Genomic DNA, 22,721 nt, shown 5'->3' with positions numbered 1-22,721 from the left:
ATATTTAGTCATTTATCAGTGACATTGATAGTCTATGGGGAGAGTTTTACGGCCAACTATTTGTTATATTTCCTCTCTCTCGGTCTCTCTCCCACACTTCCTGTGTGGACTGGCGCCATGGATATCACGATAATTAACAATCATTGAACCACAAATCCCAAAAACATGGATATCCTGCCAACATAAAGCCATATAAAACATTTCTTGTCACTTAAAGAAAAGTAAAGAACATCAACCTCTTGTTGTTCCCTGTCTGAAACGCAAATATTGTATTTTGTGGAATATTACTCTGAAACTACACTGTGTGATAGCAATATTGCCTGCCCTTGACATAACCTCAATGGAATTAAATGAGGAATATGTGCCGTTTCAATAGTGAAAAAATATGACTATGTCAGAAGAGAGAACATGGTGTTCTCTTAAATGGTCTTCTACGTGTCAATCAATACAAATTCCATGACTTCTCATATTCTACTCCAAAACTTGTTTCCCCCTAGAAGACTAGTGTTAATTTCTTGGTCTCGTGCACAAGCCATTGTCATGTGAGTTCAGACTTAACCAATGCAAAATATTTCCACTTATCATCCCAAACATCACTTGAAAAAAAATTATTTAGGAAAATCATGTACTAGTATTTGGACACTGTCTGCTAGTTTATTTACTTAACATTCGGTTGGTAACTGATCTGAGCTTCAGAAACCAGGTATATAAACATATCTTGCTGACTTCAGATATGTACCGCTACATGGATTTTCCAAGAGAAGGCCTAGGTCGAAAGGGTAAGGGGACAAGGTAGTGTAAAAATAACTGATTTATATTTAGTCTTTGGCTCCCTCTGTTGGATCTACTAAATACCAGCATACAGTCTACTACTGTTCTTACAAGTCAGTGGTTCGTTTGTATACTGTTTACAGCATTACCTGATGCCGATTTTGGTTCCACGTCATAGCAGTGATTTATGAAGGTTCTACTCCTACTACTTCAGTATTCCAGTCTCATCCACCAGATGTTTTTGTTGTAGAGCCTCAAACGCTGACATGCAAAACCTATTGTGTGAAAGGTTGAAAAATAAAGTAGATGTAATTGCTAATTAAATAAGAGGGTTGTTTATTGGAAACGATTTTATCTCATCATAAACACAACTTCCATGAGTCCTTAAATGATAGAACTAATAGGTTACTGAAGTCAAAGACAATTTCAAAAACAATAAACAAAATATGTAAAATAATAATTGACAAAAATGAATTGCCCAAAATCCTCAGCGTGATTAAACGTACTGATTTGTCAGAATTCTTAAAACCTCAGGGTGCCAAACTAAAATCAGATTTTGGTGCAGAAAGTCCAGAACAAAACTATAAATGCAACAATTTCAAAGATTTTACTGAGCTACAGTTCATATAAGGAAATCAGTCAATGGAAATAAATTAGGCCCTAATATATGGATTTCACATGACTGGGAATACAGATATGCATATGTTGGTCACAGATACCTTTAAAAAAAAGTTGCGTCATGGGGCCGTGCATTATCATGAAACATGAGGTGATGGCGGCGGATGAATGGAATGACAACAGGCCTCAGGATCTTGTCACGGTATCTCTGTGCAATTCAAATTGCCATTGATAAAATGCAATTGTGTTCAAAACTGTTGGAAAAGCATTCCAGGTGAAGCTGGTTGAGAGAATGCCAAGAGTGTGCAGAGCTGTCATCAAGGCAAAGGGTGGCTATGAAGAATCTCAAATATAAAATATATTTTGATTTGTTTAACACTTGTTTGGTTACTACATGATTCCATATGTGTTATTGCATAGTTTTGATGTCTTCATTATTATTCTACAATGTAGAAAATTGTACAAATAAAGAAAAACCCTGGAATGAGTAGGTGTGTCCAAACTTTTGACTGGTACTGTACCTTTTGATGTATGTTGACATTTAACAGCTCCCACTGTCTAGACTAGTCTGCATGATGATATAAGAATGTGGTTAAGTAGGTATGACACAAGACAAGTGTTAGGGGGCTACCTCCCTACTGTAGAAGCTAGGTGGACATGTAGTGACTAAAGTTTTTAGGGTAAGGATACTTTATGTTTCTGACTTGGGATGGTTGGTCTTGGTCTAGGTCTCGATAGTTCTGGTCTTGACACCATATCTGTAAGAAGATCAGGTGAACCAGCAACTCATTGGTATGCTCCATATTCTTCTCTATTAACCTCTTGGTACACAGGAAGTTATACTTCCCACTGCCAGTCAGGGGAAAAAGAAGATGGTATCGAGAAATAAAAGAAAACGAGTGTCATTTCAAATGCCCAAACATACCCTGAAAACCTGACTAACATTTTTGATTATATAAGGTCCTAAGGCCTATTTATGAAATTTGATGATATTTGATACGTAATACAAATGTAATATATGATATGTGATTCATACTTTTCGTATGATCTATAAATAGTGATAATATATAATATAAATAATAATAATATATGCCATTTAGCAGATACTTTTGTCCAAATCAACTTAAAGTTATGCGTGCATGCATTTTACATATGGGTGGTTCGGTGAATTGAACCCACTATCCTGGCATTGCAAGCGTCATGTTCTACAAACTGAGCTACAATTACTCATTGATGATCTGTAAAAAAAAACAACTAAAAGATACTGTGTGTGTGTAACTCAGGGAGGCTGGCTGTGGTGGTTGTTGTAAAGTTTCTGGAAGAGACGGACCAGCTCAAGCAGGACGGTCACTCCGCTACCGTTGGAGTCTGCTCCATGACAGCCACTGTTTCACACACACACACACACACACACACACACACACACACACACACACACACACACACACACACACACACACACACACACACACACACACACACACAATGTGAATAAATGTATATTTCACTAGTGTATACACAGTGTGATGTTGACTTACTGGTGTAAGACCGTATGAGTCACAGTGGGACGAGATTACTATGGTGGGCACATCCTTTCCAGCACCAGGAAGTACACCCTGAAGGCACAGTGACCAATCACAATCTGTACACAAGTCTGACATGGCTATGTTGGGACCAGTAGGCCTAATACAGTATTTCACATCCAATTATCCTTTTGAAACCAAATTGCATGATTCATGCATGCATAATATGCCATAACAATTAGCTGATGTCCTTGGTCATAGACAGGGTTGGAGAGACATACTCACCTCCAGAGTGATGATTGTGTTGTCAGTGATCGGCTTGATGGGCTTGGTGTTGCTCACTAGAATCTGAAATAGGGTGGCTGTGACCATACTACGGTACACTGTCAAGAAGACAGAATGAGAAATTCAGTAAAAGAGAGAGGGAGAGAGAACAATTCAAGCTGTGATGTATGAAAGATGCTGAACCAATTAAATGTATGACTATTCAAATCTCATTTTACATTGCGCTATATGCACTCCTCCTCCTCCCTCTTCTCCTTTGTCAGTTTCTACCCCTTTCTTTCCTCGCCCCCCTCTCCAAACCTACTCTCCAGACCCTCCTCCTTTCAACTCGGACCAGTATAGAGGAGGTGCGGGTGGCTGCAGCGTGCTTGACCTCTTCGGACATATAGAGGAGCTGCTCGTCCTCCATTCTCGCATACACAGGAATGATGGTAGACTGCAGCAGCGCTTCGCTCTCACTAAACATGAAGCTCTGTATAGACGCAAAGGGTTAACGTTATATTGGCGTAATGTGCCACACATCCAGAAGAACTTGTCAGGTGCCGGGTAGAGAAACAGACGATGGCATAAACCCGAAGATTGTTGTATACTCCCAAGTGATGGATATTAAAACAGAACGGACCCCAAACCCTGATATAAAGTCTAACCTACCTGTATGATATCCTGGGGGATGGTGGACATGTTTTTTGGGGAGCAGGAGGAGTACAGCGGCAGCACTCTGCCTCAGCACCCCCAGCTTTTGCTTCATGGTGAAGTCCGGCAGCTTCATGACGACACAGCGTCGTGCTAACACCGGTTCGTCTGCTGAGCGGGCCTCCGCCTGCACTGTGGCACCGCAACAACCTCCACAGCCCAACACAGAGGTCACAGGTCAAAACACAGGCCTAAACTTAACTGCGGAGCTGCACTAAAATTGTTTGAAATAATAAAATAACGGGTGTAAACTTTACACTGGTGCAGATAATAAATAACTCTGGCCAAGTGACCCTACCATGTTTTTCCTGCTGTACGTTGTACTGCTGCATCCTATAGGCAGTGAACTCATAGGAGGATACAGCAGGCAACGTGTAGGCATGCAGTAACTGAACACACAGCAGGAGTAGTGCAGCCACTCAGAACAACATTCTCATGAACATGGCTCCACGTCCTGATGATATCCCGAACTGTCCTGTCACACGAGCCGCTGTCCATCATCTGTCTCTGGGGATAAAGTCAGGCTAATCACCCCCTCTTCCCTCGTCCCTCCCCCCACCCTTCTGACCTGGCCCATAGTCACTGTCACACCCCCTTTCACTGGTGTAGGTAATTACTGTACACGCCCTTGGTCATTGGGCAATAGCTTACAATTTGCTCTCAACATTTTTTTTATCAGAAACTCTCACCAAGTGCAAAGTATACATCAGTTTTTTCAAAGATGGAATTATTTTTGGACAGAGCAAAAGACAACATGCATTACAGAGTTGCTGACATTGTTTTATTTTATTTAGTTTCGTTTTTTTCCAGACAGCACCTGACCATTGGATGTGCATATTTTTCCTGGAACTTGCATCACATCTTTTAATTCAGACCTCTGATATTTAGACAGTAGACATGATACACTACACAGAACAATAACATTGTTACATACTGAAATTGATCACATCTTCTTTGCAATCATAATAAGTGTCTGAATAAAAATAGACTATGGACAACCTTATACATCCACAAAACGGCACTAAACTCAAAATATTGTGAGTACTGTAATATTCCGGTGCAGTTTCACAGATGTAAAAGTGTTGCCCTCTGTGTCCATGTTAAAATGCATACCCATTTTTTCAAATAAATTAAAACATACCACTGGCAATAAATATCTTACTTAAGGCATACTCTACTTTAGTTAACTCAGGGGTGAGATGGAGTATGCACTCAGTTCAATGACAGGGGAAACTAACGCTTAGGTCTCAGCCAAAGCAGGTATACATTCCCATTGCATTTGCCATTAGGATGATGTTATCTTGAATGATGTAGACAAAGCGTTTTTCCATTTCGTGCCTACTGAACACAGTGTTCCCTGTTTTGCACCATCACAAAACAGCAGGTATTTTCATTGTTTTGGATTGACCTGTTTGCACTTGAATTGTCCATCATTTGAGTGGATTCACACTGGAGTCAACCCTTCCTCATATCATTCATCGCACTACAGTGGAATGCATTGGATAACCAAGCACCCAAAGCAGTATAGTAAAGAACATCCTTACATCTTCCATCCCTTTCTTTACATACAGTATGCTATACACAGTCTTGGATTGTTAGACATTCCCTTTCAACAAGTTGCAATTCTTAATGTGAAACATTTTACAGTGCACGCTGTGTTTGTGTACCGTGTGTACTGTGCATGTGTCGTTGCACAGACTCCTATGAATGGCTCGTGACTGTGTCGGTGGCAGTGAGAGAAGCACAAGGTGGCACTACAGCCTACTTCTGGAAGCACTATAGCCTAGAGAACATGGGCTGCTGTGTGTAAAGGTGGACACGCTGCCCAACCACTATCATTAGTACAAGTTTGCTGGTATCATCCCTGCTCCAGAAGTAAGAATAAAGGACACATTCTCCATTTCAACTGGTATATTGATATATTAATTTAACACCATCTCTTGTTAACAGCCATAATGGATGGCTTCATTAAGAATTATGTATTTTACACCATCATACCAGGAAAGGAATGTGCCTTTGGCACAGTTAAACTACAGTACCCACACCCACTGGGTGTCAGGACTAGTAAATGGTATTACAGTATGGCAGGTACAGTACTCGTTAGCACATGATTGTGTTAGCACGTTAATCCTATTGAGCACATTGGAAAATTTGCTTTTCTTACCTATGTGTAATAATAATAATCAATTTTCATTCAACTGTTCATAGCAATTTACACACACGCAAAAAGGAAAATATCCCAAGATCAGAAGTACAATAGTAGACAAGTGAAGACAGCATAAACTGAAATGAACAATGAGTACAAGTATGAGCAGGAAGACCTAATACACAACTATTTTTGAGGGGTAACTGAAACCTTTTAAGAGTTATAGAAATATCCACTAGATAAGATCAAATAATTTTCATGTGGACATTAGTAGAATGGCACTAAATACACACTGGCTTCACTAGCGTGGTCCCAGATAAGTTTGTGCCGTCTTGCCAACTCCTATGGTCATTGTCATGCCAAACAATGTGCAAGACAGCACAAACAGATCTGAAACCAGGCTATATGTGACCTATGCACTTTCAACTCTCACGCTTTTCTCCAAGTTAAGTACTGCATAAGTAAATGACCCTAGCGAATGGGCACTAGAGAGTAAGGATGCAGTAGCCTGGTCTAATATCAGTTTGTGCTGTCTTTCGCTGACCATACTGGAGTTTGTCAAGACAGCACAAACAGATCTGGGACCAGGCGACGGTTGCATTGGGTCAAGTTAAGAGAGCCTAACCCCACAGTTACTGTATTGGTGAGGATGCTATATACCAAAGTCGTAGATAAGAATAGTTATTGTGATGTCTCTGTATGTGACACACCTCACCTTCATGTAAAACAGAGATTTTGATGGGGATGTTTTTATTATGTTAATTAGATTTCCGCAGGGGTGCGGACATCAACTCTAGGGGATTAAACACGTATCACGACAACAGGGAAAGAATGAAAGAGGATAGAAGTAAGACAACTGCAAATCCCCTCAAATCAAAACTCGCTTTGCATTTCAACTAGTGAGGTCCTTGGAATTGGAAACCTAAAATATATACACTACAAAAGTATGTGGACACCCACTCGTCGAACATCTCATCCCAAAATCATGGCCATTAATATGGAGTTGGTCCCCCCTTTGCTGCTATAACAGCCTCCACTCTCCTGTGAAGGCTTTCCACTAGATGTTGGAACATTGCTGCAGGGACTTGCTTCCATTCCACCACAAGAGCGTTAGTGAGGTCGGGCACTGATGTTGGGCGATTAGGCCTGGCTTGCAGTCGGCGTTCAAATTCATCCCAAAGATGTTTGATGGGGTTGAGGTCAGGGCTCTGTGCAGGCAAGTTCCACACCAATCTCGACAAACCATTTCTGTATGGACCTTGCTTTGTGCACTAAGCCCTGGAAAGGGCCTTCCCCAAACTGTTACCACAAAGTTGGAAGCACAGAATCGTCTAGAATGCCATTATATGCTGTAGAGTTAAGATTTTCCTTCACTGGAACTAAGGGCCCTTGCACAAACCATGGAAAAACAGCCACAGACCATTATTCCTCACCCACCAAACTTTACAGTTGGCACTATGCATTCGGGCAGGTAGCTTTCTCCTGGCATCCACCAAAACCAGATTCGTCCGTCGGACTGCCAGATGGTGAAGCGTGATTAATCGCTCCAGAGAATGCATTTCCACAGCTCCAGAGTCCAATGGCGGCGAGCTTAACACCACTCCAGCCGACACTTGGCATTGCGCATGGTGATTTTAGGCATGTGTGAGGCCATGGAAAACCATTTCATGAAGCTCCCAACGAACAGTTCTTGTGCTGTTGCTTCTAAAGGCAGTTTGGAACACGGTAGTTAGTGTTGCAACCAAGGACAGATGATTTTTACAAGCTACGTCCTTCAGTACTTGGCGGTCCCGTTCTGTGAGCTGGTGGCCTACCACTTCACAGCTGAGCCGTTGTTGCTCCTAGATGTTTCTACTTCACAATAACGGCTGACCGGGGCAGCTCTAGCAGGGCAGAAATTTGACGAACTGACTTGTTGGAAAGGTGGCATCCTATGATGGTGCCACGTTGAAAGTCACTAAGCTCTTCAGTAAGGCCATTCTACTGCAAATGTTTGTCTATGGAGATTGCATGGCTGTGTGCTCAATTTTATACATCTGTCAGCAACGGGTTTGGCTGAAATAGCCAAATCAACTAATTTGAAGGCGTGTCCATATACTTTTGGCCATGTAGTGCATTTACCAGACATTTGTGATTCCATGGTGTTTATGTATGTAGCTGTATTTCCTTAAATCTTTTAAATGTTGTAATACTGAACATGTTTTATTTTGGACATGATACACACAGACAACTATTCATTCTGTTCAATCAAATGTTTGTTATTTTTCCATGCTCACAGTACATTGGCTGTTAATCCCTCCATACGTACCGTAACAGAAACAAAGACTTTCAGGAAGACATGCAAAGGCGAAGATCTATTCCACAACACGCAATCTTGGAAACACTGCCTTCTTGAGTCCTTCTTTTATCCTTGTGTTTTATTCCAAGAATACTACTCAGACAAAAAAAAACTAGTACCTCACTGGAACGTAACAAATAAATGTACGCACATGTCCTACCATAGGAGTACATATTTTGTGCATTTTCACCCTTTTCATATCCACACTAATTCCAATAGACCTATTCTTCTGTTTTTCTCCCCCTCCGATCAGGGCATTCTGTCTCCCTGTCGCCACCCCAGTGGTGAGGTGAGCTCACTGCAGAGGGCGGAGTCATGGCGTATATTGTGGGAGGGGCTATTGGATCTGGCAGGCTGAGGAGGTGGTGGCTTGGCAGCATATGCACGTGTGGTTGACTGATTTGGGCGGGATCAGATCCAGATCCTCGTCGTCAGGGATTTCGTCCAGCCGGTAACCGTCCTTCAGAAGCTGGATGTTGAGATCCTGGTTGATCTGCTGCAGGGGACAGAGGAAAAAAACATGATAATTTCACAATCATAGTAATAAGAACCACACATCTCATTATTGAGTTGAAATCGTACATGTTTTAGGTACAACATACGGAACTTTAAAAATGCTATTGGTTGTGCTAGTCGTTGTATAGTCGTACACCTAACACCAAGTAATGGTGTCAAAAGATTAAACTGTAGTGAGACAATAGGGAGAAAATGACAACTAAAACACATCAATAGACAAACACATATAGACGAATACATGAATAGAAATGAATGGTGATGAAGCATTATTGATGTCAGCAAGTGCTGATTGTAATTGTAACTGCACCACCTCCCGGGTGGCGCAGTGGTCTAGGGCACTGCATCGCAGTGCTAGCTGCGCCACCAGAGTCTCTGGATTCGCTCCCAGGCTGGGCTGGGTTTGCGCCCAGGCTCTGTCGCAGCCGGACGCAACCGGGAAGTCCGTGGGGCGACGCACAATTGGCATAGCGTCGTCCGGGTTAGGGAGGGTTTGGCCGGTAGGGATATCCTTGTCTCAGTATGTGAAATGTAAAAAAAAAAAAAGGTAATAAAATGTATGCACTCTACTGTAAGTCGCTCTGGATAAGAGCATCTGCTAAATGACTAAAATGTAAATGTAAAATGTAATGTATGGATAAATCATGACTGATAGAAACTCCTTAGTTATAAATTGACAAAAGTGAATGGTGGTCAGAGATGAGATTCAGGTTACAGGATAAAGGCCATGGGAATTAACATAAGCAGGACAGTGTCATGACAGGTTATGTAGTGCATATGACAGCGTATAAGAGGGTTGAGGTGACATTAGCTGTATGTAGTGCATAGATACCTGGTCCCTCAGACATCTCACCTCGGCTGAGGAGTATCCAGACGAAGAGTATCTGGACATGTCAAAGTCATCATCACTGAAACAAGAAAAGATGAATAAACAGGTTCCTGGAAATCCTTAACACCAGGGGGCAACAGAAACAAGATTGATAGCAACAGTAAAAGAAGTCAAACATCTGTAAATTATACAATATTGTGCTATGGAGCTTAATTTCTAGACAAATAGAGAAGTCTCAACTCATTTTGGGATACTTTAATTTAACCTTTATTTAACTAGGCAAGTCAGTTAAGAACAAATTATTATTTACGATGATGGATACTTTGGAAATTGTTGAGTGTTCAGTGTTTCTCTCCCAGAAAGATTTATGAAAATCAAAATGCAGTGCTATGTTATTTTATATCTCCAGGCATCTCCCCAGTAGATAATAAGGTACCATAAAGACTGACATTTCAGAAGGATTAATTTATTCTAGCAGAGACAACCAGCAAAGACAATCTGAAACCTTCTGCTGATCCTGACTCCAGTAATGAGTCAGGATCAGCATTCTTAATGACGCTGAACTCTATCAGACACGCCCAAACTCAAGACAACAACATCAACACAAACATGTACTGTGTGCACTTTCATGTATTAATGCATGTGTTTACGTGTTTCTTAGTTTGCGTTCGAGTAAGGGCACATGACATAATACAAAAGTGTGTGTGAGAGAGGAGACCGAGAACAACAATGAGAGTGAAATTGAGTGCGAGTGTGTGTAAGAGAGACAAAGAGAGAACAACAGAAAGAGAATAATTGAGGGAGTGAGTGTGCATGCATAGCTGGAATAAGGGAGACAAACAAGTGTCTCTGTGAGAGAGCGAGAGAGAGAGAGCATGACATTATCATTTGAATGGGTGCCATAGCGCTGATATCAGTAAAGGAGATCCCATCGGCTGAGAACATGATGGAAAACAACAACACAGGGTGGGGGACCCATGAATGCATCCCAAATGGCACCCTATTCCCTTTATAGTGCACTACTTTTGACAAGGGCCCTAATCAAAAGTAATGCACTATTAAGGGAATAGGGTGCCATTTGGGACACAGACCATCTGTCTCACACACTACTACACTGTGCAGGGAGCACTGGGAGCACAGGAGGGAGGACCCTGAGCCACTTTTCCCGGCGGTCCAAATCAGAAGCCCTCTAATCCGGCACACTGGGAGAAGATTTTTCCCTCATTTGGGAATGCCTCTGCCTGCTAAGAGAGAGGCTCAAACTTTTCTCGAGTCGTGTCACTCTTTTTTTCTGGCAGGGGCTACTCTTTCAGGCTGTATTGAATTCAGGAAAGTAGTTCCCCATGCATTGTGACCGCGCTTTAAAAGGCTGAAGGCTCACAGTGGATCTCTGGAACAGGGCTGTTGGACGCCAGTTTTAGAGAAAGTAGCCCAAGACATTAGCAAGATGTGAGATGGGTTTCAATAAGGATTGTTTTTCTCACCTTGTTTAAATCCCAGAGTTACATTACATTCACTGTTACCTGTCTGTGTCCAGCGTTACCAGGGGCTTCTCATCCGGGCTGGTCTGGTCTAAAGAGGAGTAGCCTTTGTTTGGCACCACCAAACTAAAGAAGATGAGAGAAGAAAGACTTGGAGATTAGAAGCATAAAACATAGGAGGTGTGTGAAGAGGAGGTGAGAGCCACCAACCCTGTAATCAAATTTAGCAGAAGATAAATGGGGGTACTCCTCAAAGTCAAATCTTAGCTAAATTCCAGTTACTGTGGCGCCAAAATTATGATATTCTGGTTTCCTCTTCCGATCTATTGAATACAATAGACACGTGGCTAAATCTGGGACAAAACTGTGATATCATAAATACCATGAATCAGCCTCAACCTCAGCAGCAGCAACTGTCCTAGTCAGCCACAGCAGGGGTTAGCACTCTCCTAGCCTGGTTAGTGCGCTTTGGGGTAATCTCTGGCCTCCAGGCTAATGTGGCTGCTGCCTGTAAACTGGGGCTCTGGGTTTAGGGGGAGCTGCTCTACCATATCTGATAATCCACCCAGGGACTAGAATTACAGACAAAGGGAAAGGGCCCCTGTTAGTGGGTTTGACTGAACCAGGCCCAAGGTTTTTCAACTAAAGTGAGTCTGAATTTAGCATTCACAATCCACAAGGATACCATTTCTAAAGTCCCTGTTTTAATATTAATGGTTTAGGTTTTGTGTTTTAAATGTTAACTGGCATCATAAACACTGGTTGGCTGACCCCTTGCAGGGTTGGTGTAGAAATTATTTGAATGACTGTTCTTTCTCTGTGTAATAGTTTACAGACAAACCTTTCTCTAACTTGTTATAGAATTTCATATTGAAGGGACTGTACAAAATGTTACAAAAGAAGTCAACCAAGCACCAAGCTGCCTTGAAGTGACTTCGGTACAAATACACTGCTCAAAAAAATAAAGGGAACACTTAAACAACACAATGTAACTCCAAGTCAATCACACTTCTGTGAAATCAAACTGTCCACTTAGGAAGCAACACTGATTGAAAATAAATTTCACATGCTGTTGTGCAAATGGAATAGACAAAAGGTGGAAATTATAGGCAATTAGCAAGACACCCCCAAAAAAGGAGTGATTCTGCAGGTGGTGACCACAGACCACTTGTCAGTTCCTATGCTTCCTGGCTGATGTTTTGGTCACTTTTGAATGCTGGCGGTGCTCTCACTCTAATGGTAGCATGAGACGGATTCTACAACCCACACAAGTGGCTCAGGTAGTGCAGTTCATCCAGGATGGCACATCAATGCGAGCTGTGGCAAAAAGGTTTGCTGTGTCTGTCAGCGTAGTGTCCAGAGCATGGAGGCGCTACCAGGAGACAGGCCAGTACATCGGGAGACGTGGAGGAGGCCGTAGGAGGGCAACAACCCAGCAGCAGGACCGCTACCTCCGCCTTTGTGCAAGGAGGTGCACTGCCAGAGCCCTGCAAAATGACCTCCAGCAGGCCACAAATGTGCATGTGTCAGCATATGGTCTCACAAGGGGTCTGAGGATCTCATCTCGGTAACTATTGGCAGTCAGGCTACCTCTGGCGAGCACATGGAGGGCTGTGCGGCCCCACAAAGAAATGCCACCCCACACCATGACTGACCCATCACCAAACCGGTCATGCTGGAGGATGTTGCAGGCAGCAGAACGTTCTCCACGGCGTCTCCAGACTCTGTCACATGTGCTCATGTGCTCAGTGTGAACCTGCTTTCATCTGTGAAGAGCACAGGGCGCCAGTGGCGAATTTGCCAATCTTGGTGTTCTCTGGCAAATGCCAAACGTCCTGCACGGTGTTGGGCTGTAAGCACAACCCCCACCTGTGGACGTCGGGCCCTCATACCACCCTCATGGAGTCTGTTTCTGACCGTTTGAGCAGACACATGCACATTTGTGGCCTGCTGGAGGTCATTTTGCAGGGCGCTGGCAGTGCACCTCCTTGCACAAAGGCGGAGGTAGCGGTCCTGCTGCTGGGTTGTTGCCCTCCTACGGCCTCCTCCACGTCTCCTGATGTACTGGCCTGTCTCCTGGTAGCGCCTCCATGCTCTGGACACTACGCTGACAGACACAGCAAACCTTTTTGCCACAGCTCGCATTGATGTGCCATCCTGGATGAACTGCACTACCTGAGCCACTTGTGTGGGTTGTAGACTCCGTCTCATGCTACCACTAGAGTGAGAGCACCGCCAGCATTCAAAAGTGACCAAAACATCAGCCAGGAAGCATAGGAACTGAGAAGTGGTCTGTGATCACCACCTGCAGAATCACTCCTTTTTTGGGGGTGTCTTGCTAATTGCCTATAATTTCCACCTTTTGTCTATTCCATTTGCACAACAGCATGTGAAATTTATTGTCAATCAGTGTTGCTTCCTAAGTGGACAGTTTGATTTCACAGAAGTGTGATTGACTTGGAGTTACATTGTGTTGTTTAAGTGTTCCCTTTATTTTTTTGAGCAGTGTAATAAAAAGAGCATGTTAAAAGCATAGGAAACCAATAGTGTGATCTTTATTGTTACCGTGTTCTGGCCATGCTGTTGTTCTTCTTAGGTTGGTGGTTGACAGGGCTATTCTTTACTGATCCCTTCCTGGCCAGCTCTCTCTGTTTCTCTGCCAATCACAGGAGATTCCATCATATATATGAATTAAACTGTCACCCCATTGTCATCCGGGGAGTCATTCCTGCTCAAAACACAGTACTCAACTCAGATCCTCCAGTTTCAGTGTAGACCGAATCATTTTACTATCTGACTTAAAACGATGACTGTAAACCCCATCCCCCTTCTTCGATCTGTATCAGGTGAAATACTACTACCCTTTTCCACAATGTATTCCATTTATTTGCTTGTTCATCTGCTTTTATTCATGTAGTGCAGGGATGGGCAACTTTGATGGGGGTGGGGGCCACAAAATCTGAACTCATCATGAGGGACCGCAGTTGCTCACGGGTCTGCAATTCATGCAATTCTATTCATTTTCCCATGGGGACAGCAAAATTAACTGTTTTACAGCAAATTTCCTGCAATTATACACATTTTGAGACTGGCTCAAAATCAATGGGGGCCTCTCGGCTGGTAATTCGGCTATGATTACTAAATTTAGACAGCTGTCTGCTAGACTAACTTACCAAACTAAAATGGTTAAGCTGACATGGGATAATTGAGTGGCTATCAATGACTGACATAACATGAGGAAAAACTGCTGACGCACAACCAAATTCTAACTTGCAACAGTTAGTCACCGACTGAGTAAAACAATTAAATAAGTTGCCCATTCCTGCTTTAGTTGGCCTATAATTTATTTGTTAGCATTCAGGTCTATCACTACCTTCTACCTGAAAATGACTAAAATCAATATAAGTAGGCAACTGCACTGCAACACTGGTTGTGCTGACACTGTGGTCATTGATACCTCATATAAGCCTAGCCCTACTGGAGGAGCATGTCAGTAGTTATTGTAAACTTTGGGCTTGACTTCTATTGACTTCCACACTGTGGCATGTGTGCTTGGAATTCCCCTGCAGTGCAGTAAAGAATAACCAAGCTGCCAAGAGATGATTGTGATGCAATGCCCAATTACCATAAACCTGACACTTTATTTATTTAATCTCTGAAGCACAGTGCTGCTGAGAAACTGAGTGCAGGAGAGACAGAGGGAGGGAGATATGGTTACGGGATTGGAAGTTGTCACCTCGCTCTTTCAAAGTAAATTCAGCCTGTCACTGCTAGACTCTGTCAATCAAAGAGGACCTTTATGTGGCTCCAGCAGAATCTGGGTATTGGCTTTGGCCAATAAACCCCAAACAAACATAGCAATGCTCAGGAAGATTAATACACTAAAACTTTATTAGGCCTATTCAACTATGACACTATCAGTCAGTAACTCAGAACCTATTTCGACAGCTCTATGCCGAAACATTCCACACAACATGGTAAGGAATAATGTTACAGAGATACAGTTCATGGCAAAGAAGAATTTCATCACTTCAGTGCATCTGGCAGAACCTGCCTTTCTACATGGTTCATGCATGAAGTGCTGCATGTAGCCTAATAGGAAGAAAAGCAATATCAAAACTGTGAAGGTTCAATCCCAGTTTTGTATTAGCCCATCAGAAATATTTATTGTGTTCACTCAAAGAACACAGCGTTGTTGCAAAATAATAGATGAACTACTGACTGAGAGAATTACTTAATTAACTAATTAAAAGGGATACTGCGAGATTCTGGCAATGAATTGACTCAAATGCTACAGCTGGTGGTTGTATGTTGTTAAACTGTATATTGACTGACAGAATGACTTAAAACCGGATAGACAGATGGTCTTAGTGAAGGTCACCATGTGTTAGTAAACACAGGCACAGTGATGCTGTACATATGTAGGGGGCGAGGAGTGGAGAGGTGTGTGTGTGTGTGTGTGTGTCTGTGTGTGCGTGTGTGTGTGTGCGTGCGTGCGTGTGTGTGTGTGTGTGTGTGTGTGTGTGTGTGTGTGTGTGTGTGTGTGTGTGTGTGTGTGTGTGTGTGTGTGTGTGTCTGGTGGAGATGCTATAATAAGGCTCACCTATTTTCATTTGCAGTGGTGAGGGCTTGTAGTTCATGGCCACCGTTTCACCTTCTCTAGTGTCAGAATCGGCCTCAGAGGTGTCGGATGCTGCTGGGTCCTGCTGCAGAACAAAAACAGATGATAATTTGTCCATGTTTGATAAGGACATTTTCTATTAGATGTGTTCAAATTTCAAGATTTGCTGTGGTTGTTATACATTTGACCCCTAAGGCACAAATCAGCTTCCATATACAACAGCCCTATTTGCAATTCCAAAACAGGCAAACCATTGCAACATAACAACAGGTGGAAATAGGGGGGGTTATATTTTACTGTTTAGGTTAGCCTCTGCTCACGTGAGGTGAAAGCCGGTGACAGAGGCCACTGTTCAGTGTGTGTACGTGTATATGTGCCTGCCTGTGACTCTGCTAGGTCAGTTGCCACTGCCAGAGCACACTACTGGCGGGGCTGGGAGTAGGCCAGTGTGGCTTTCTGTGAGTGACGTCACCCGGGGTATTCCTTTTGGAGCTCCAGTGGTAAGAGAGAGGGAAGAGCATCCCAAATGGCACCCTATTCTCTAAAAAGTGAATTACATTTGAGTAGTGCACAATAAAGGGTAATAATAATAATAGGGTGCCACTTGGGACACAGCCAAGAGCTGCTGGGTGGTTGAGGGTCTGGTTGGTTGGCTGGTCGGCCTACTCCACTGACAGAGCCCTGCATTATGTTCACCAAAAGCCTGGCCCTGTTACAGCCAGCTAAAGTAGGCCGGAGTGGAGAACCCACATGGGCGAGGCCTGCAAGGCAGTCTGAAAATACCGCTGCATTCTCTCCAGGGAACTAACTGGCTGACGTGTTGAAACAACAGACCACTAACAAGCGGCACAGCCTGAAACAACTCCCTCCCTTGCAGTTTTCCCATTCTGCTGCCTTCAGTTTAACAAGCACAGTTTATTACATTTAAACAGGTACTGTGTAGAGTCTACACTGTAGACAGACATGTCATTAAGTAATAGCCTACATTTTGGTATATTATTAGGATCCCCATTAGCTGTTGCAAAAGCAGAAGCTACTCTTCCTTGGATCCGCAACAAACATGACATACAGTGCATTCGGAAAGTATTCAGACCCCAAATTTTGTTACTTTACAGCCTTATACTAAAAAAATAAAAAAAAATAAAAAATAATTAAATAGGTTTTTCTTTTTCTGTACAAATGTATATTAAAATATAAACTGAAATATCACATTTATGTAAAATTAATAAACAAGAACAGCTCAAGAACAGAACTACACCAAACAATGTTTTAAAGGCACACGTAGCCTACACATCAATACATACACACAAACTATCTAGGTCAAATAGGGGAGAGGCGTTGTGCAGTGAGGTGTTGTTTTATCTGTTTTTTAAAACCAGGTTTGCTGTTCAATGCAATATTTTCCCATGCAATATTGGCTCTATATAATACAGTACGTATTTTTGAATTTGTTTTGGGATCTGGGGACTGTGAAAAGACCCCTGGTGGCATGTCTGGTGGGGTAAGTGTGTGTGTAAACAATTTAGGATTTTCAACACATGAATGTTTCTTATGTTTCTTATAAAAAGAAGCAGTCTCTCCTCAACTCTTAGCAAAGAGACTGGCATGCGTAGCATTTATATCAGCCCTCTGATTACAATGAAGAGCAAGACGTGCCGCTCTGTTCTGGGCCAGCTGCAGCTTAACTAGGTCTTTCCTCGCCGCACTGGACCACACAACTGGACAATAATCAAGATTAGACTAAACTAGAGCCTGCAGGACTTGCTTTTTGGAGAGTTGTGTCAAAAAAGCAGAGCATCTCTTTATTACGGACAGACCTCTCCCCATCTTTACAACCATTGGATCTATATGTTTTGACATGACAGTTTACAATGCAAGGTAACAGCAAGTAATTTAATCTCATCAACTTGTTCAACAGGCACACCATTCATGACCAGATTTAGCTGAGGTCTGGAGCTTAGGGAATGATTTGTACAAAATACAATGCTCTTAGTTTTAGACATGTTCAGGACCTGTTTATTATTGGCCACCCACTTCAAAACAGACTGCAACTTTCTGTTAAGGGTTACAGTGATTTCATTAGCTGTGGTTGCTAATGGGTATATGTGACCGACCGGCTCAAATCGGTCTTACGTAGCAAAATGTAAAATTGTGTTTTTTTTTTACATTGGATAAAAGTAGAGACTCAGAGATACAAAATGGTACAGTGGGGCAAAATAGTATTTAGTCAGCCACCAATTGTGCAAGTTCTCCCACTTAAAAAGATGAGAGAGGCCTGTAATTTTCATCATAGGTATACTTCAACTATGACAGACAAAATGAGAAGAGAAAATCCAGAAAATCACATTGAAGGATTTTTTATGAATTTATTTGCAAATTATGGTGGAAAATAAGTATTTGGTCACCTACAAACAAGCAAGATTTCTGGCTCTCACAGACCTGTAACTTCTTCTTTAAGAGGCTCCTCTGTCCTCCACTCGTTACCTGTATTAATGACACCTGTTTGAACTTGTTTTCAGTATAAAAGACACCTGTCCACAACCTCAAACAGTCACACTCCAAACTCCACTATGGTCAAGACCAAAGAGCTGTCAAAGGACACCAGAAACAAAATTGTAGACCTGCACCAGGCTGGGAAGACTGAATCTGCAATAGGTAAGCAGCTTGGTTTGACGAAATCAACTGTGAGAGCAATTATTAGGAAATGGAAGACATACAAGACCACTGATAATCTCCCTCGATCTGGGGCTCCACGCAAGATCTCACCCCGTGGGGTCAAAATGATCACAAGAACGGTGAGCAAAAATCCCAGAACCACACGGGGGGACCTAGTGAATGACCTGCAGAGAGCTGGGACCAAAGTAACAAAGCCTACCACCAGTAACACACTACGCCGCCAGGGACTCAAATCCTGCAGTGCCAGACGTGTCTCCCTGCTTAAGTCAGTACATGTCCAGGCCCGTCTGAAGTTTGCTAGAGAGCATTTGGATGATCCAGAAGAAGATTGGGAGAATGTCATATGGTCAGATGAAACCAAAATATAACTTTTTGGTAAAAACTCAACTCGTCGTGTTTGGAGGACAAAGAATGCTGAGTTGCATCCAAAGAACACCATACCTACTGTGAAGCATGGGGGTGGAAACATCATGCTTTGGGGGTGTTTTTCTGCAAAGGGACCAGGATGACTGATCCTTGTAAAGGAAAGAATGAATGGGGCCATGTATCGTGAGATTTTGAGTGAAAACCTCCTTCCATCAGCAAGGGCATTGAAGATGAAACGTGGCTGGGTCTTTCAGCATGACAATGATCCCAAACACACCGCCCGGGCAACGAAGGAGTGGCTTCGTAAGAAACATTTCAAGGTCCTGGAGTGGCCTAGCCAGTCTCCAGATCTCAACCCCATAGAAAATCTTTGGAGGGAGTTGAAAGTCCGTGTTGCCCAGCAACAGCCCCAAAACATCACTGCTCTAGAGGAGATCTGCATGGAGGAATGGGCCAAAATACCAGCAACAGTGTGTGAAAACCTTGTGAAGACTTACAGAAAACGTTTGACCTCTGTCATTGCCAACAAAGGGTATATAACAAAGTATTGAGATAAACTTTTGTTATTGACCAAATACTTATTTTCCACCCTAATTTGCAAATAAATGTTTTGGTACTACTTCCTAGTAGAATTGCATGAAAATAAGTATTTGGTCAATATCATCACTTACTTGCTGTGCTGTTTCGTTGTTCATTTGTTCAGTCTCAACCAGGATTTCATCATACATGTCAAGCAGTGAAGTTTTAGCTCTGTCTGTCCGTGGCCTCACTTCCTCGGTGTGAACTGTCACTGTGTCCGTTTCCATCTTGTCCAGCTGTGTCTAACATTTCACGTAAACCCTGTTTCTTGTCGGCCTACTCAGTAGTGTGTTTCGGGGCTCGAGGTGCTCGACCAGTCAACGAGGCCAACATCATCATTGACAAAGAACGGTTGATTGTCAAGGGCAATGAATTCCATTATCTTGGCGTTTAATGGATTTCGCCTTTGAGTTGTCTCGCTGAAATGTTCTTACTCTTTCAAATGACTTGCTCGAATTGAACTTGTTTAATTGTTGGAAGTGTATGCCTTATGATTAACGAGACGTGGTGTGATCATAACAACATACAGGAACTCAAGTCCTTCTGTTCACCTGACTTAGAATTCCTCACAATCAAATGTCGACCGCATTACCTACCAAGGGAATTCTCTTCGATTATAATCACAGCCGTATATATTCCCCCCCAAGCAGACACATCGATGGCCCTGAACGAACTTTATTTGACTCTATGTAAACTGGAAACCACATATCCTGAGGCTGCATTCATTGTAGCTGGGGATTTTAACAAGGCTAATCTGAAAACAAGACTCCCTAAATTCTATCAGCATATCGATTGCGCAACCAGGGCTGGTAAAACCCTGGATCATTGTTATTCTAACTTCCGCGACGCATATAAGGTCCTCCCCCGCCCTCCTTTCGGAAAAGCTGACCACGACTCCATTTGGTTGCTTCCAGCCTACAGACAGAAATTAAAACAAGAAGCTCCCGCGCTCAGGTCTGTTCAACGCTGGTCCGTCCAATCTGATTCCACACTTCAAGACTGCTTCGATCATGTGGATTGGGATATGTTCCGCATTGCGTCCAACAGCAACATTGACGAATACGCTGATTCGGTGAGCGAGTTCATTAGAAAGTGTATCGGCGATGTCGTACCCACAGCAACTATTAAAACATTCCCAAACCAGAAACCGTGGATTGATGGCAGCATTCGCGCGAACCACTGCTTTTAACCAGGGCAAGGTGACCGGAAACATGACCGAATACAAACAGTCTAGCTATTCCCTTCGCGAGGCAATCAAACAAGCTAAGCGTCAGTATAGAGACAAAGTAGAGTTGCAATTCAACGGCTCAGACAGAGGTATGTGGCAGGGTCTACAGTCAATCACGGATTACAAAAAGAAAACCAGCCCCATCGCGGACCAGGATGTCTTGCTCCCAGACAGACTAAATAACTTCTTTGCTCGCTTTGAGGACAATACAGTGCCACTGACACGGCCCGCTACAAAAACCTGTGGACTCTCCTTCACTGCAGCCGACGTGAGTAAAACATTTAAACGTGTTAACCTCGCAAGGCTGCAGGCCCAGACGGCATTCCCAGCCGCGTCCTCAGAGCATGCGCAGACCAGCTGGCTGGTGTGTTTACGGACATATTCAATCAAGCCTTATCCCAGTCTGCTGTTCCCACATGCTTCAAGAGGGCCACCATTGTTCCTGTTCCCAAGAAAGCTAAGGTAACTGAGCTAAACGACTACCGCCCCACTTCCTGACGGGCCGCCCCCCAGGTGGTGAGGGTAGGTAACAACATCTCCACCCCGCTGATCCTCAACACTGGGGCCCCACAAGGGTGCGTTCTGAGCCCTCTCCTGTACTCCCTGTTCACCCATGACTGCGTGGTCATGCACGCCTCCAACTCAATCATCAAGTTTGTGGACGACACTACAGTAGTAGGATTGATTACCAACAACGACGAGACGGCCTACAGAGAGGAGGTGAGGACCCTCGGGGTGTGGTGTCAGGAAAATAACCTCACACTCAACGTCAACAAAACAAAGGAGATGATTGTGGACTTCAGGAAACAGCAGAGGGAGCACCCCCCTATCCACACCGACGGGACAGTATTGGAGAGGGTAGTAAGTTTTCAGTTCCTTAGCGTACACATCACGGACAAACTGAATTGGTCCACCCACACAGACAGCGTAGCGAAGAAGGCGCAGCAGCGCCTCTTCAACCTCAGGAGGCTGAAGAAATTCGACTTGTCATCAAAAACACACAAACTTTTACACATGTACAATCGAGAGCATCCTGTCGGGCTGTATCATCGCCTGGTACGGCAACTGCTCCGCCCATAACCGTAAGGCTCTCCAGAGGGTAGTGAGGTCTGCACAACGCATCACCGGTGGCAAACTACTTGCCCTCCAGGACACCTACACCACCCGATGTCACAGGAAGGCAAAAAAAATCATCAAGGAAAACAACCACCTGAGCCAATGCTTGTTCACCCCGCTATCATCCAGAAGGCGAGGTCAGTACAGGTGCATCAAAGCAGGGACCGAGAGACTGAAAAACAGCTTCTATCTCAAGGCCATCAGACTGTTAAACAGCCACCACTAACATCGAGTGGCTGCTGCCAACATACTGACTCAACTCCAGCTCACTTTAATAATGGAAATTGATCAAAAATGTATCACTAGCCACTTTAAACAATTCCACTTAATATAATGTATATGTATATACTGTACTCGATACCATCTACTGCATCTTGCCTATGCCGTTCTGTGCCATCACTCATTCATATATCTTTATGTACATATTCTTTATCCCTTTACACTTGTGTGTATAAGGTAGTAGTTGTGGAATTGTTAGGTTAGATTACTCGTTGGTTTTTACTGCATTGTCGGAACTAGAAGCACAAGCATTTCACTACACTTGCATTAACATCTGCTAACCATGTGTATGTGACAAATAAAATAAAATTTGATTTGATTTGATCAGGAGACCAGGCCATGAGTCTGTCTTGGAAATTTGTATCCAGTACTGTCTCAAGTGTTTTGTGAGGCCTGCACTGTGACTTAGGCCTACAGCAATTACACTGATGTCTTTCAGTGCAAAACATAGGAAATAATACTAGAGCAAAATGGAGGATCAGGTGGATCTTGTAAATGTAGGCCTACGGTGTTCCAGAGGTCAAAGTTAGGCAGAAAATAGAAAATCCTGTCAGTTAAATTGGATGTGGTATTTGGATTATAGGCTACATGTCATCATTCTAGTGCTGTTTGAGTGAGGGTTGGCCCAACTAGGACATAGCCATAAATCTACACAGGAC

The 22,721-nt window shown here is 43.2% G+C and overlaps 1 protein-coding gene and 1 pseudogene across 3 annotated transcripts in view; both read right to left on the bottom strand.

The window, feature by feature from the left end:
* Positions 1-1,254: 1,254 nt before the first annotated feature.
* LOC129815343 (BOS complex subunit ncln-like) lies at positions 1,255-4,333 on the bottom strand (annotated as a pseudogene).
* Positions 4,334-4,649: 316 nt separating this feature from the next.
* Positions 4,650-22,721, bottom strand: part of LOC129815344 (protein FAM219A-like) — a 38,502-nt gene continuing 20,430 nt past the window's right edge. For 2 of the 3 annotated variants that reach the window (XM_055869071.1, XM_055869068.1), the window contains exons 2-6: positions 15,801-15,903; positions 13,763-13,853; positions 11,240-11,323; positions 9,720-9,795; positions 4,650-8,870 (exon numbers count right to left, since the gene is read on the bottom strand). In XM_055869071.1, the coding sequence (XP_055725046.1) occupies positions 8,712-8,870; positions 9,720-9,795; positions 11,240-11,323; positions 13,763-13,853; positions 15,801-15,837 (447 nt within the window). In that variant the 5' untranslated portion in view covers positions 15,838-15,903 and the 3' untranslated portion in view covers positions 4,650-8,711. The remainder of the gene's footprint in view (positions 8,871-9,719; positions 9,796-11,239; positions 11,324-13,762; positions 13,854-15,800; positions 15,904-22,721) is intronic. The other variant, XM_055869069.1, reaches the window with a different exon arrangement.

Source organism: Salvelinus fontinalis, chromosome 18 (genome assembly GCF_029448725.1).
Source record: "Salvelinus fontinalis isolate EN_2023a chromosome 18, ASM2944872v1, whole genome shotgun sequence".
Lineage (NCBI taxonomy): Eukaryota > Metazoa > Chordata > Actinopteri > Salmoniformes > Salmonidae > Salvelinus > Salvelinus fontinalis.
The sequence above is the reverse complement of the archived record's forward strand: the minus strand, read 5'-3'. Positions and strand labels throughout refer to the sequence as shown.